Here is a 12,154-nt window from a genome sequence, read left to right on the forward strand (position 1 = left end):
AAGTGGGGTGTCCAAGCCAAAGCCTCCCCAGTCAGCCACCTTGGACCTATGGTCTGGGAAATGGGAGACCTGCAGGATAAAGACTATGAAGCATTGAGTCAAAAAGCCTCAGAAGACTTTTGGGTCTCCAGAAAAATGCAGTGGAATCTTACCTAGGGTTTCTAGCAGCAGGAGATATAGGAACTGAAGGCAGTACTTGCTACAACAGTGATCCAGAGGTCCCCTGGAGATGATTTTGAAGAAAGGCATCAAGTTGTCCCTGCAAGCTTGTCAGGCATTAACTCAGTGTCTTCAGACACCTATCATAGTCTGCAAAATGCACGGCCAGCTCAGTAGCTCCATACAGGCCACACAGCTTGATGTGACGGCTGTCGTCTGTGAGTTGCTCTGAGAATGAATGGCCGAGTGCCAGGGGAGGCAAATCCAGGTCACCACAGATAGAGAGAATTCCACCTAGGTCAACCACCTTTCATTTGGGTTGAGCCCTCCGATGTTGGTGGACAGTGAGGCATGAAAAGCTGGGTTAGACCCCGGCATGAACAGGGAATGAGAGGTCTGGAACAGAATAAGAAGTAGAAATAAACCCAAAATTCAGAAGCCCAGGAAGGAAAACAAATAGGAGCACTGAAAGTAGAAGCTGAAGATAATGTAGACTTTTGGATATAGGAATGGAGCCAAAGTATGAGGATGGAAGATAGAACCAAACTCTGGCAACTGACAGCTGAGTCTGCCTCAATATAAATATGTCTATACAAGAAACAAGATGGCGGCCAGGGGGAGAGAGGAACACAGAACTGGGAGGAATAGACATACAATTCAAATGGCTCACAGCACAACCCGCAGGCTGGAAAGTACTTGGCTTCTACTCAAAAACTAACTGTAAAAACTACATAAGTTATCCTATGTTTGATAATTCTGTTAAGAACAAACTTTATTAAACTTTATTAGAAATGAATCCCAATTATTAATTTTTATAAGAGACAAAGACCTCAGAACTGGCAAAAAATTTTGTAACCAGTGAGTTCAATCATAGGTCTATAATAAGTCTCTTTTTTTCTTTTTTTATAAAAACATGTCTAACTCTTCTTGAGTGAACAATTTTCCAATTCCCAAAACAATTGGTGTCATATATTTTGTTACGACCAGTTGCAACAAACTATGGGGGTCATTTTCCAAGGAGTTACCACGGGAGATAATTCCGCAAATCGCGCTAACAGCCGTTAACGCGATTTGCGAATGCAAATTTTGTATTCAGGGGGCAGAGTTGGGGCGGAGCATATGTAAAGTAGGAAAGAGTTATCGTGTGCCGCGAAACAGCCGCAGTGTTAGCGCGGCTCCTAACGCGGCCAATAGCTACACCTCTTTCATTTGCGGTACGTTGTGCGCTAGAGGCCGGTAAAGGTTTATCGCGGTTCACAATGTTTCTGGACAGCCTGTTTCGGGGGGGGGGGGGGAGAGGGAGAGAGAAAGAGAGAGAGACTTGCTATAGTGCCTCTTCCCTAGACAGGTATTTGTATCCCTATGATAGGCCCACTTAGTAACTCGAGGTGGGGTTTAGGTAAGAGTGTAGGGGGTTAGGGGCCACTTTGACATTCTACGTGACACCTACGAACAGAACAGTGGTCTCTTGTGAAGATTTGATGGCCTTCGGAGTGAGGAAACTCACTCCAAGATGAGATTTGGGCAATGTTCTCTCAACCTAGCTTGATGGACACTACAACAAGCTAGGTGGAGAGAACATTGTCCACTCCGAAGGCCATCAAATCTTCACAAGAGACCACTGTTCTGTTCGTAGGTGTCACGTAGAATGTCAAAGTGGCCCCTAACCCCCTACACTCTTACCTAAACCCCACCTCGAGTTACTAGGTAGGCCTATCATAGGGATACAAATACCTGTCTAGGGAAGAGGCACTATAGCAAGTCTCTCTCGCTCTCTCTCTCTCTTTCTCTCTCTCTCTCAAAAAACAGGATGTCCGGAAACATCGTGAACTGCGATATATACTGGCAATGTAGCCCAAATTGGGTTAATAGCGCAATTTGCGCTAAGAGTGTGTTGCATAGCTGTTATCGCAATTTGCGATACAGATGCTTATTAGCATAAGGTAACACCCCTTTTTGGTATCGCATGCGATACCGTGCGATATTGGAAAATGAGGCCCTATATCAATGTTGCAACATGCTCCATAGCATAGTGTGTTGGCTATTATCTCAGCAATCCAAAATTCTTAAATGCTGACTGCTGTCGGCGACTTATTTTTCTTCTTGCCATTTGTTGCCACACTGACGGCGTATATGTTTTTTTGCCGTTTATGACCAAGATAACTTATGTCTACTAAAGCCCATAAATTCCATATCTTTCTTTTCTTAAATAGGATTAGTATATCTCCAATTTTAAAGATTCTTTGCCCGACATCATGGTAAAGCACTTATCTTAAAACTTGTTGTAGTTTTCCTTCGTGTCGAACAAGTTTGTGCTACACACCACCGCCAATGTTAACGTTTCACCTAACGCTTCCTCAGGGCGGATTCTGTGAAACAATACAGTTGACATGAGATTAAAATTTTTGAGATGTCAGTCTACATTCTTATATTGCAGTCTTATACTCACTGAGCTCTCTTAGTCTTTCAACGTACGGGCTTCATAATGCCGACAACCGCAGCTATGGTTATTTTATAGTACTCCCTAAGTTTGAAAAGTGACCAGTCCGTTTGCTCGTCTTCAGTGTGCTTCACATATCTACGTGGAGCTCTTTTTCAACAAATGATTGACAAGGTCTCTGAAGTATGTCACGTTCGTACGTGAAACTTTTTTTGACAAGTAGTAGACCACTGACTGCAAGATTTCAAGACGTCATTCTAATACGTCTATATACTGTGAATTGAAAGTCAATTTCTCCAAAATGATTACAGTAACTGGCTATCGGATCAAGCTAGTCCACTCGATCTTACTATTAAGTCCTTCTGGTTCTTCAGAACCTAACTTGAAAATCCACTCTTGTTCCCTTAGATATAATGATTTCTCTCGATTTCCACCTCTCGAATCCGCACTGATGTGATCAATCGCAAACCAGCGTAATTCATGTACTTTATGATTTTCTGAAAGACAATGCTCTACAATCGGTGCTGAGATTCTTTTATTGTTTAAACAACTTTTATGTTCACTAATACGAGAACTCAAATTTCTAGTAGTTTGACCTATATATATCTTCTGACATGGACAGATAATTATGTAAATAACGAAATTGGTCTGACAAGTTGTAAAGTGACACAACTTATATGTGTAACCGGTTCTAGTACAGTTATATTCTTTTAATTCTACCGTTTGACTGCAAATTTTGCAGTGACCACACTTGTAGTGGCCTCGTAGAATTTCGCCATCTAATGTCGTGAAGTTGGCCGCTTTGTCTTTCAAGGTGGAAGGACACAAGATTTCTTTTAGGTTTCTACCTCTTGAAAAGGCTGCTCTAAATTCCAGATTTTCTAATCCCGGGACCATTTGAATTAAATGCCAATATTTGCGCATACTTTGTGTTATTTTCTTTGACATTGGTGAGTATTTTGTTACGCAAATAACCATATTGGCATCTTCTTGTTTGGATTGAGAAGTTAATAATGCATCTCTGTCGTAATAGAGAGCTCTCTTGAAACCACTACTGATGCTTTTTTTAGGATATCCTCTATTTTTCAAATCCTTACTTAATTGCACCACTTGATTTTTGTACATATTTGTTTCTGAACAATTTCGCCTGTACCTTAAAAATTGAGAAAAAGGTAAGCTCGTCTTTAATGGCACAGGATGTGCACTTTGATAATGCAACATGGTGTTTGTGTCTGTATTTTTCTTGTAAACACTTGTCACTAAAGACCCACTTTCCGTTTTTTCCAAAAATATATCCAAAAAAGAAATTTTCTTAAAATGGTAAGTTAGGGTAAATTGAATTTTTTCATCACAGGTATTCACCCATTTGGAAAATAAAATCAATTCAGATTCACTTCCACTCCAAAGAATGAAAATGTCGTCAATGTATCTCTTGTATAGAAAACTTTTTGAAAAAAATGGTGAGTGATGTATCCATTCTTTTTCAAATTCTGCCATAAACAAATTGGCTAGCGAGGGAGCCATTGTGGCCCCCATCGCTGTACCAGAGATTTGTTGGTAACATCTCTGCTGGAAAATAAAGAAATTTTTAGTTAACGCAATAGTGGCAAGTGTTAATAAAAATTCACTGGGTATCCTGTATGGTCTTACTCTTTCATCAAAATAGATCTTAATAATCTTTAATGCCTCATCCTGTGGTATAGAGGTATATAAAGATTTAATATCAAGGGTAACCAACCATTTATCCTCAATGTCATCTTTTATATCTTCAAGAATTCTTAGAAAATGGCTGGTATCTTTAATGTACGATGGAATCAAAGGAACAAAATCTTTTAAGAAACAGTCAACAAATCTTGATAATGGTTCCAGCAAGGAATCATTTGTGGAAATAATAGGTCATCCGGGAGGGTTCTCAAGAGTCTTGTGCACCTTGGGGAGGATGTAAATAGTTGGTACTTTTGGATGTTTTGGATTTAAGAGGTCCCCTGGAGATGATTTTGAAGAAAGGCATCAAGAATAAGAAGCAGAAATAAACCCGAAATTCATAAGCCCAGGAAGGAAAACAAATAGGAGCACTGAAAGTAGAAGCTGAAGATAATGTAGACTTTTGGATATAGGAATTGAACCAAAGTATGAGGATGGAAGATAGAACCAAACTCTGGCAACTGACAGCTGAGTCTGCCTCAATATAAATATGTCTATACAAGAAACAAGATGGCAGCCAGGGGGAAAGAGGAGCACAGAACTGAGAGGAATAGAATTACAATTCAAATGGCTCACAGCACAACCCGCAGGCTGGAAAGTACTTGGCAACAGATCCTTACAGGATGTGAGCAGACAACTCAGTTAATAAATTGTGCAGTAGGTCCATCTTTGTGGATTAAACAGACGTTTAAGAAGATCACCATCTCTTGTGAAGTACAAATGTAGCAAAATTGCTAACAGGTAGTCTTAGGAAGAACATTTTTGAAAACAGAGGATGTGACTATAAAATGTGGGCACTCCTTTAATACAAAAAAGTTAAAATATAAACAAGAAATCTGTTCAGACAGAAAAGAAGGGAAACATAGACCTAAGCAGCAAGAAAAACATATGGAGATTTTGAGCAATATTTTGAGTTGGTACTGCTAGTTTAAATAACTTGTTCCCCCCCCTCCCCCCCCCCCCCCCAAGGCCACCAAAAAAATAGAAATTATTATCTATAGTGCTTAAGGGCATTCCAAGTCAGACTAGAGAGAGTGTGTGACAGAAAACTATTTTGTGTGGAGGAAGTGAAGGAGGCCCAATGTTGCTGTTTATTTTCAGACAACACCAAGTGTAATGCTACTCCTTGATTCTCAACTCTCTGTTGTGCAGCCAACATACCTGTAGCTACTAGCATTAAAGGCCGAAGATATGCCCTCTAAATATTAATTTAACTGTAAATGGTGTGCAAATCACTGCTTTCAATGGGGGTTGGCTTCAACTGTACCTTCTCTAATAATGCCTGTGTGCTGTGCATTTTAAAATTGCATAAAGTGTGTAAAACATATGTGCAGCATATGAGTATTACTGCAGATCGGTCTGCAGTCAGTTGGTCATACAGCAGTTCAGGGGATTCTTGTGCAGAGTGTGGTAGATACTTCTGGCAGTTTTCATGATTACAAAAAATTCACAAATGCCTTAAAAATACACATTCTAAAAAAAAAAAAAAAAAAGATTGCCAAAACTTTGCAAGGTTTTACACTGGTTAGAGTCTAGCGCATATCTAGTAAGCTACTAGCTAAAGAAAAATTGTTCTCACTAGCACAGTGCTGGGGGCAGGGGTTACAGGCAGTGGTCAGTTTGGAGCATTCCAGGCAAATATACTCCTAGCAGGAGCCAAAACTAATAATAACAGTCTACAGTACCTGAATGTAATCTGCTTTGAAGTGGCTGAAAGGCAGAATATGAATTGATTAATTAAATAGATAAATAAATAAATACATAATACTCTGTTTCTCATTTAGGAAGGAATCGGCTGACTAGACAACCAGTTATAAGGAACTACAAAACATCTGTAGCTCAGCTGTCCTGAATTAAACAAAGCAGGGGACACAGATTTCCCCAATTCATTGAATAAGAAATGGTCTTTGTACTATCAAACTACATTTCATGCCCAAATATGTTAAAAATGCTACCTCATTACGGACTAATAGAAAGTGCCTTGGCAACAGATAAAGATTATGATGCAGTAAATCAAGTTTAGCAACAAGCACAGCCAACATAACTGCACATGTTTACCAAGGACACGTCGAGACCTAAGGAAAAGGTCATGTTTTAATCCTTTGATGTCACATAACTTTCATTTTTGGGTGAAGCTTTCCTTGAAACATCTCTCTATTCTCCTCTCCTCCTCTTTGCTTTGTTTGATAAGGAAAGAATTAGGAACCACTGATGGGGAAAATTTTTGCAAAGTAAGTCTGATACTTACTAGATAAGAAATCACCATGAGAGAAACAGTCTACTGACCAGAGCTGACCCCCCAGAGCATTATGGGAACTATTTTATCATGCAAGAAATCACTAACTGTGGTCTCTCCTTCACTCTTCTCCCTCTCTCCGGTGGCAGAAGAACCAACATAGGGACTTAAAAGTAACTTAATTATGCTTTTAAGACCCTATGTTTGTCCCTGTTTCCTGTCCCTCTGTCCATATTTTCTTTTCAAGACAAAGCAAAGTCTCACTGAGAGGAGAAAGAGATGCTTTAGAAACCTACAAATTTATTACCTGCCTATTTGAAAAAGGCAGATAATAACTCCAAACAAATAACTCACAAAAATGTTAAATGATATCTTTTTAAATGTGACTCAAATTACATTTCAGATTAATTTTCCCCAGGACATTTTAGTACAAATATTGTGATGTCACAGAACTCAAACAAAATTCATAGTAACAGAGAATATGATGGCAGATAAGAATCTTATGGCTGTTCTAGTTTGCACATATGTTTTTTCCATTACAATGTCTTAGATCCTAGTTGATCTCTGGCTTTCCTTTATTTATTTAGTATTGTAGATGTCTTATAATGAGGGCCCATGGTCTCCCATGATTTCATGGCCATGAGAAGGGCTGCAAAGTCTGCCATGCCCTGTGGATTTTGCCAGTCCTCGCAGAATTGCCTCGGGAAACTGAGGCTACAAAACATGGGCCCACAAACAAAACCAGGCTGTGGAGAGGAAATTGTCATGCTGCGGGCTGTAATTTCTCCCATCCTGTGTTGATTGGGCTGCAGTAAGAGAGCAGCAGCATATTGCACCATAACCTCCTCCTGCCCTTCACCCAGGCCCGACTGCAGCTTTCAATCACATGGAACACGGCCATGCAGTTGACAGCTGTGGTCAGGCCTGGGTGGCAAAAGAGGCACCTGACGTGCTACACTGATCAATGGGATGGGAGAGGGCTGGGGGATTTGAATATAGATAATTAAAGGGATGAGGGCAGGGGAGAGGAGTGAATGAGGGGTTGGAATCAGTAGTCAGGGGTTGGAAAGGTAGCGGGGCAGGAGTGAATAATGGGGATCAGAGGGAGGGAGAGTGAATGAAGGGATGGGGCAAGAGTAAGGGATGAGGATGGGGCAAGAGTGAATGGGGATCAGAGAGGGTGTAGGGAGGGAGGATGTGAGCAAGTAAGGGTTTGGGGCAAGAATGAATGAGGAGACTGGAGGAGCTGCGGGATGTGAGTGAGAGGATTGGAGGAAGGTCAGAAGGGTGTGAAAGAAAGGATCAGTGTTGAGAAAAGGGTTTTGAATGAATCATCCCCTCTCTCTCCTGATCATGGGTACCTTTCCCTTGATCCCCCCTTACCTCTGCTCTGCTCATTTCCTTTGCTTCTAATCTCTAGTTTCCCCTATCTTTTCCTCCACCTGCACCTCTAACCCTCCTCTATCCTTCTACCCCTCCTGCCTGAGATCCCTTCTCTATCCCTATTCCCCATATTCCCTCCTTCCCAGTACCATCACTAAAATCCCTTCCTCCCCCAAAAAAGAGCCAAATAAATTAACTGGGCACAAAAATGTCAGAATATGACTAGTTATGTAAAGTGAAATAAAAATGTAAATTAATATGCAAATGTAACCCCTGAGTGGGACGGATCCTTGCACTCAGGGACACATAGGAAAAAAATGTCTTTCAGGCTCTCCTTCACCTCCCCAGATAGCTTTATTCTGAGTCCCAGGATTATGGGGACGGACAATATTTCTTGTACCCTGCTGTTTTGCAGTGCTAGGCTCTTATCTTTTCTTTATACATAGCACTGATAATTAACACTGTTTCTGCATCCTATAATCACACAATGAGAAGAATGGAGGTTTCCATCTTCTTTACTTAATAGTTGATTAGATGACTGAATGCTATTTGCACTTTATTTTGTTTCTTAGTTCAAGCTCAATAAATAATAAGACAGCAGAAAGATATAATAAACTTGACTCCACTTCTTTAGTAAAGTCTCTACTTTTACTGGAAGCATTCTTTGTACACTGAATTCCTTCTGTTCTCCAATTCTTTCAGCTCCTTTGAATCCTTAGATTGAAAATAGTTAAATCCTTTTTCAATCCCCAATTTTTTCTCAGATCGTCCCACGGAAGGTGGTTAGAATATAGTGTCCCAGTAATTTATCAGAATATAGTATCTGATTTAATACTCTTCCAGAATCCTCTTTTTGAATACTTTAACTCCTTATGCAGCGACTGGTGGGCATTTCTCACTCCCTTTGTGTATCACTTAATATAGCAGCAATAAAGTTCTTTTACCTTTACCTTGTATCCATTAGTTTCCTTCCTTTAGTGCACTTTGCTGGGATCCCTTCCTCCAAATGAATCTCTTTCCACTCTTGTTTCTTTCAGGATGAACGACTCCCAACTTTCAAGGGTTTGGTAACTGAGCCCCAGGTACCAATGACCATCCACTTCAAGTGGATCAAAAATATTATTTGAACCCATAAAGGGGGGGAGGGGTGTGAAATCAAGCAAGAAGCAGGAAGGATGGAATAAAACTTCCTTGCCTCCAAACAGAGGAGATAGTGCAAAAAGACAGTTAATGCAAAAATATAATTCCTCTGCATCAGATCACCAGGCAGCTTTATCCTCTGGAAGAGAGATAGAAGTCTGCCAGAATCTTCTCTAACACGTGGGTTTAACCCTATACAGCAGATGTCCCAATCCACTGTGAAGGGGTACCGAGGATCTCATAAGGAATTCTCAAAAATTGGTTTAAAAGAGTCCAAAACAAGTTTAATGGCTGGATACACAAGTCAATAGGAGGCTGACCCCTTAAAATGGAAAAACGTCCTTACTCCTTTCCCATAACTTAAGAAAAATTAACAAGCAGGAGACTGAAAACAACCTGCTTCCACAGAAGCTGAACTAAAACTCTATGAAGATAGTTGGTGCTTTGGGATGACAGACAGCTAGGTCTTACCATCTGCAATTCCCACATGGGGGAGCAAAACCCAAACCTCTCTCATTTAATTCTACACAGAACCTCCCCAGTAAATTGGTATACTCCTTTTAGTTAGAGAAACAAAGCTTCCTACACAAATATATGTAAGATTATGCAAATTTGCCACATAATTGCCACCGAATTTGCTGACTTGCTGCAGAATCTCTACTAGTTTTCAGTTGAGAGGGGCTGTATGTCTACTGTCTCCCCTTTTCTTCAGTTTACCTGTGGAACCTTCAGCGATAAAACTGAGACAGAGTGCAACTTTCCAAGGCATAACAAATCTTAAAATATTTTTGTTTGCAGGTGGCATTCTGCTTTTTATTGGAGACGCACAAAAAGAAATATCTGGAATTTCGAGAGCAAATCTTTTATAACACAGTTTTGCAGGACTGAAAATAAACTTTGATAAGTCTGAGACCCTGTCCATAGACATAAATATGGAATCATCCTGGCAAGGATCTTTTCCTTTTAAATGGTCAGTGGAGAAATTGAAATATTTAGGAGTCTGGATCCCTCAAGATGTTACTGCGCTACATAATGCAAATATACCAGAAGTTATCTCTCAAATTTCAACACAATTAAGTATATGGAAAGAGCTCCCATTATCTTTTATGGGTCATGTTGCTTTGTTGAAAATGGAGATTATGCCAAAAATCTTGTATAATTTATAAATGTTGCCATGTTGGCTAATGTGTAAAGATCTAAGTCTCCTTGGATCATTATTTACTTCTTTTATTTAGCACGGCTTTCAGGATATCCTTGGCATATTCATTGTGGATATCCTGAAAACCTGACTGGCTGTGGAGTTCCCAGGACAAGTTTGGGAAGCCCTGCCTTATTTGAGCACCATTTACTATAGGTGATCATCACACCAAGGATAAACAGTTTATAATTTCACTAACAAACTGTAAGTAAACCATACATGTTCAGCAAAGAAAATGCAAAATGAATGATGTTAACATCTACAAAATAACAGTAAGATAGTGCTATTAGAAAGTAAAGTCTAACAATTTGTAACTAACGCAATTAGAACTGGAACAACACAGAAATACTACTGTTAAGGCTGCTCTTAAGGTCCCTTTATGGCTGAAGCTTAATTTAACTTTTAAGTATGCAAGCATAAAAAAAAAAAAAAAACCCCAACAACAATATATCCCAGAACTGGATTAACACTGGGCACACAGGAATCTTCTCCTTCTCTTTAGTGTCTGTCCCCAGTCACTATATAATATATATGTGCACAGCAAACGTTGGGGCTCTTTGAAGATGAGGTGAACTGATTTGTCAGCAAATCCAAATGGGTACGGTAGGGTGAAATGGATATGTTTACTTTGTGCTGAACTTCAGCATCTCCTCTCTGTTTCTTAAAGTCTATTGTATTTTCCCTCCCTGTTTTTCATGATTACTTATCTGTCCTTTTCTGAATGGGGAATTTGGCTCTCTAGTCTAGAAATCTCAGGACATCTTACACTGGTGAACAACAGCTCCCTGATTGGTGCTGGCAGATCCCACTCTGTTTCTCCTTGTGCTTTCAGGAACATAGAAAATATCTTTCTCCAGATATCCAAAGGCAGCACTCTCTGCTGTTTGGCTCTCTCTTGCTCATTCTCTCTTAGCTGCGCTGCTCTCCTAGTCTCAGCAATCATGGACTTTTGTTTTCCTCCATCTCGCTCTCTCTCTTTTTATTTATATTTTAATGCATTTTACACTTTAACAGCATTAATATGATACAGAAAACAGGACAAATGGTTTCTCCATTATTTGACATATAGTAATTAAACAAAAGACGGAAAATTATTTATCCATTTATCCTTAGATACATAGGAAATCTGGAGATCCAAAATTCAATAAGAGTGCTATTTAAGCAAATACATATCAAACTCAAAACATAGAGGGGAGTTAGATACTCCTACATTATATATACTACTAGATCTAACTAATACCCTTGGGAGGTTGAAGGGAATCAAAAAATGTAATTAAATGGGATGGATCAAATAAAACATGGTGTGTATTATTAACATTTATAACATACTTACACGGAAAGCGGACTATAATTCGTGCACCTACCTGTCTCGCACGGGAACATTGATCTAAGAATTTCTTCCGTCTTAATCGTGTCACCCTAGATAAATCAGAGTAAACCCAAATTTTCTGGCCTAAATATTTATTTATTTATTTATTTATTTAACATTTTTCTATACCGACCTTCAAGGTTGAATACCATATCAGGTCGGTTTACATCGAACAGGGGTAGATCAGTATAACGTAACATAACATAAGGAGCAAATTTTATGGTAAGAGACGAAAGCAGAGAAGCAAAAAGTTACATAATAACAAGGACCTTGAACTTGGAAGCTGGTTCAGCTGGAAAAAGAGAAGCCTTAAGAGGGTATTAAATTAAGTACATTGTGATATGTCCAAACTAGTAAATGAGGTGAATATTGGCGGGGCGAAGTTCCATATTCAAAAGCTGAGTAGTTATCTAGTGAAAGTTTGATGGATCAGGGAAGGCTTGTAAGAAGAGCCAAGTTTTGAGTTTTTTTTTAAAATGTTGTTAGGCACGGTTCCATTCTGAGTTCTGAGGGGAGGTTGTTCCA

General features: G+C 39.6%; 1 protein-coding gene across 8 annotated transcripts in view; it reads left to right on the top strand.

Annotated features, from left to right (window-relative positions):
* RBPMS (RNA binding protein, mRNA processing factor) overlaps positions 1-12,154 on the top strand; it is a 589,352-nt gene that overhangs the window by 521,127 nt on the left and 56,071 nt on the right. For 2 of the 8 annotated variants that reach the window (XM_029601505.1, XM_029601486.1), the window contains one exon: positions 9,861-10,257. The exons of 4 other annotated variants lie outside the window; for them this stretch is intronic. In XM_029601505.1, the coding sequence (XP_029457365.1) occupies positions 9,861-9,963 (103 nt within the window). In that variant the 3' untranslated portion in view covers positions 9,964-10,257. Of the gene's footprint in view, positions 1-8,959; positions 9,005-9,860; positions 10,258-12,154 lie in introns of those variants that run through there. 2 more of the 8 variants (XM_029601526.1, XM_029601497.1) reach the window with 2 other exon arrangements.

This window comes from Rhinatrema bivittatum, chromosome 1 (assembly GCF_901001135.1).
Source record: "Rhinatrema bivittatum chromosome 1, aRhiBiv1.1, whole genome shotgun sequence".
NCBI lineage: Eukaryota > Metazoa > Chordata > Amphibia > Gymnophiona > Rhinatrematidae > Rhinatrema > Rhinatrema bivittatum.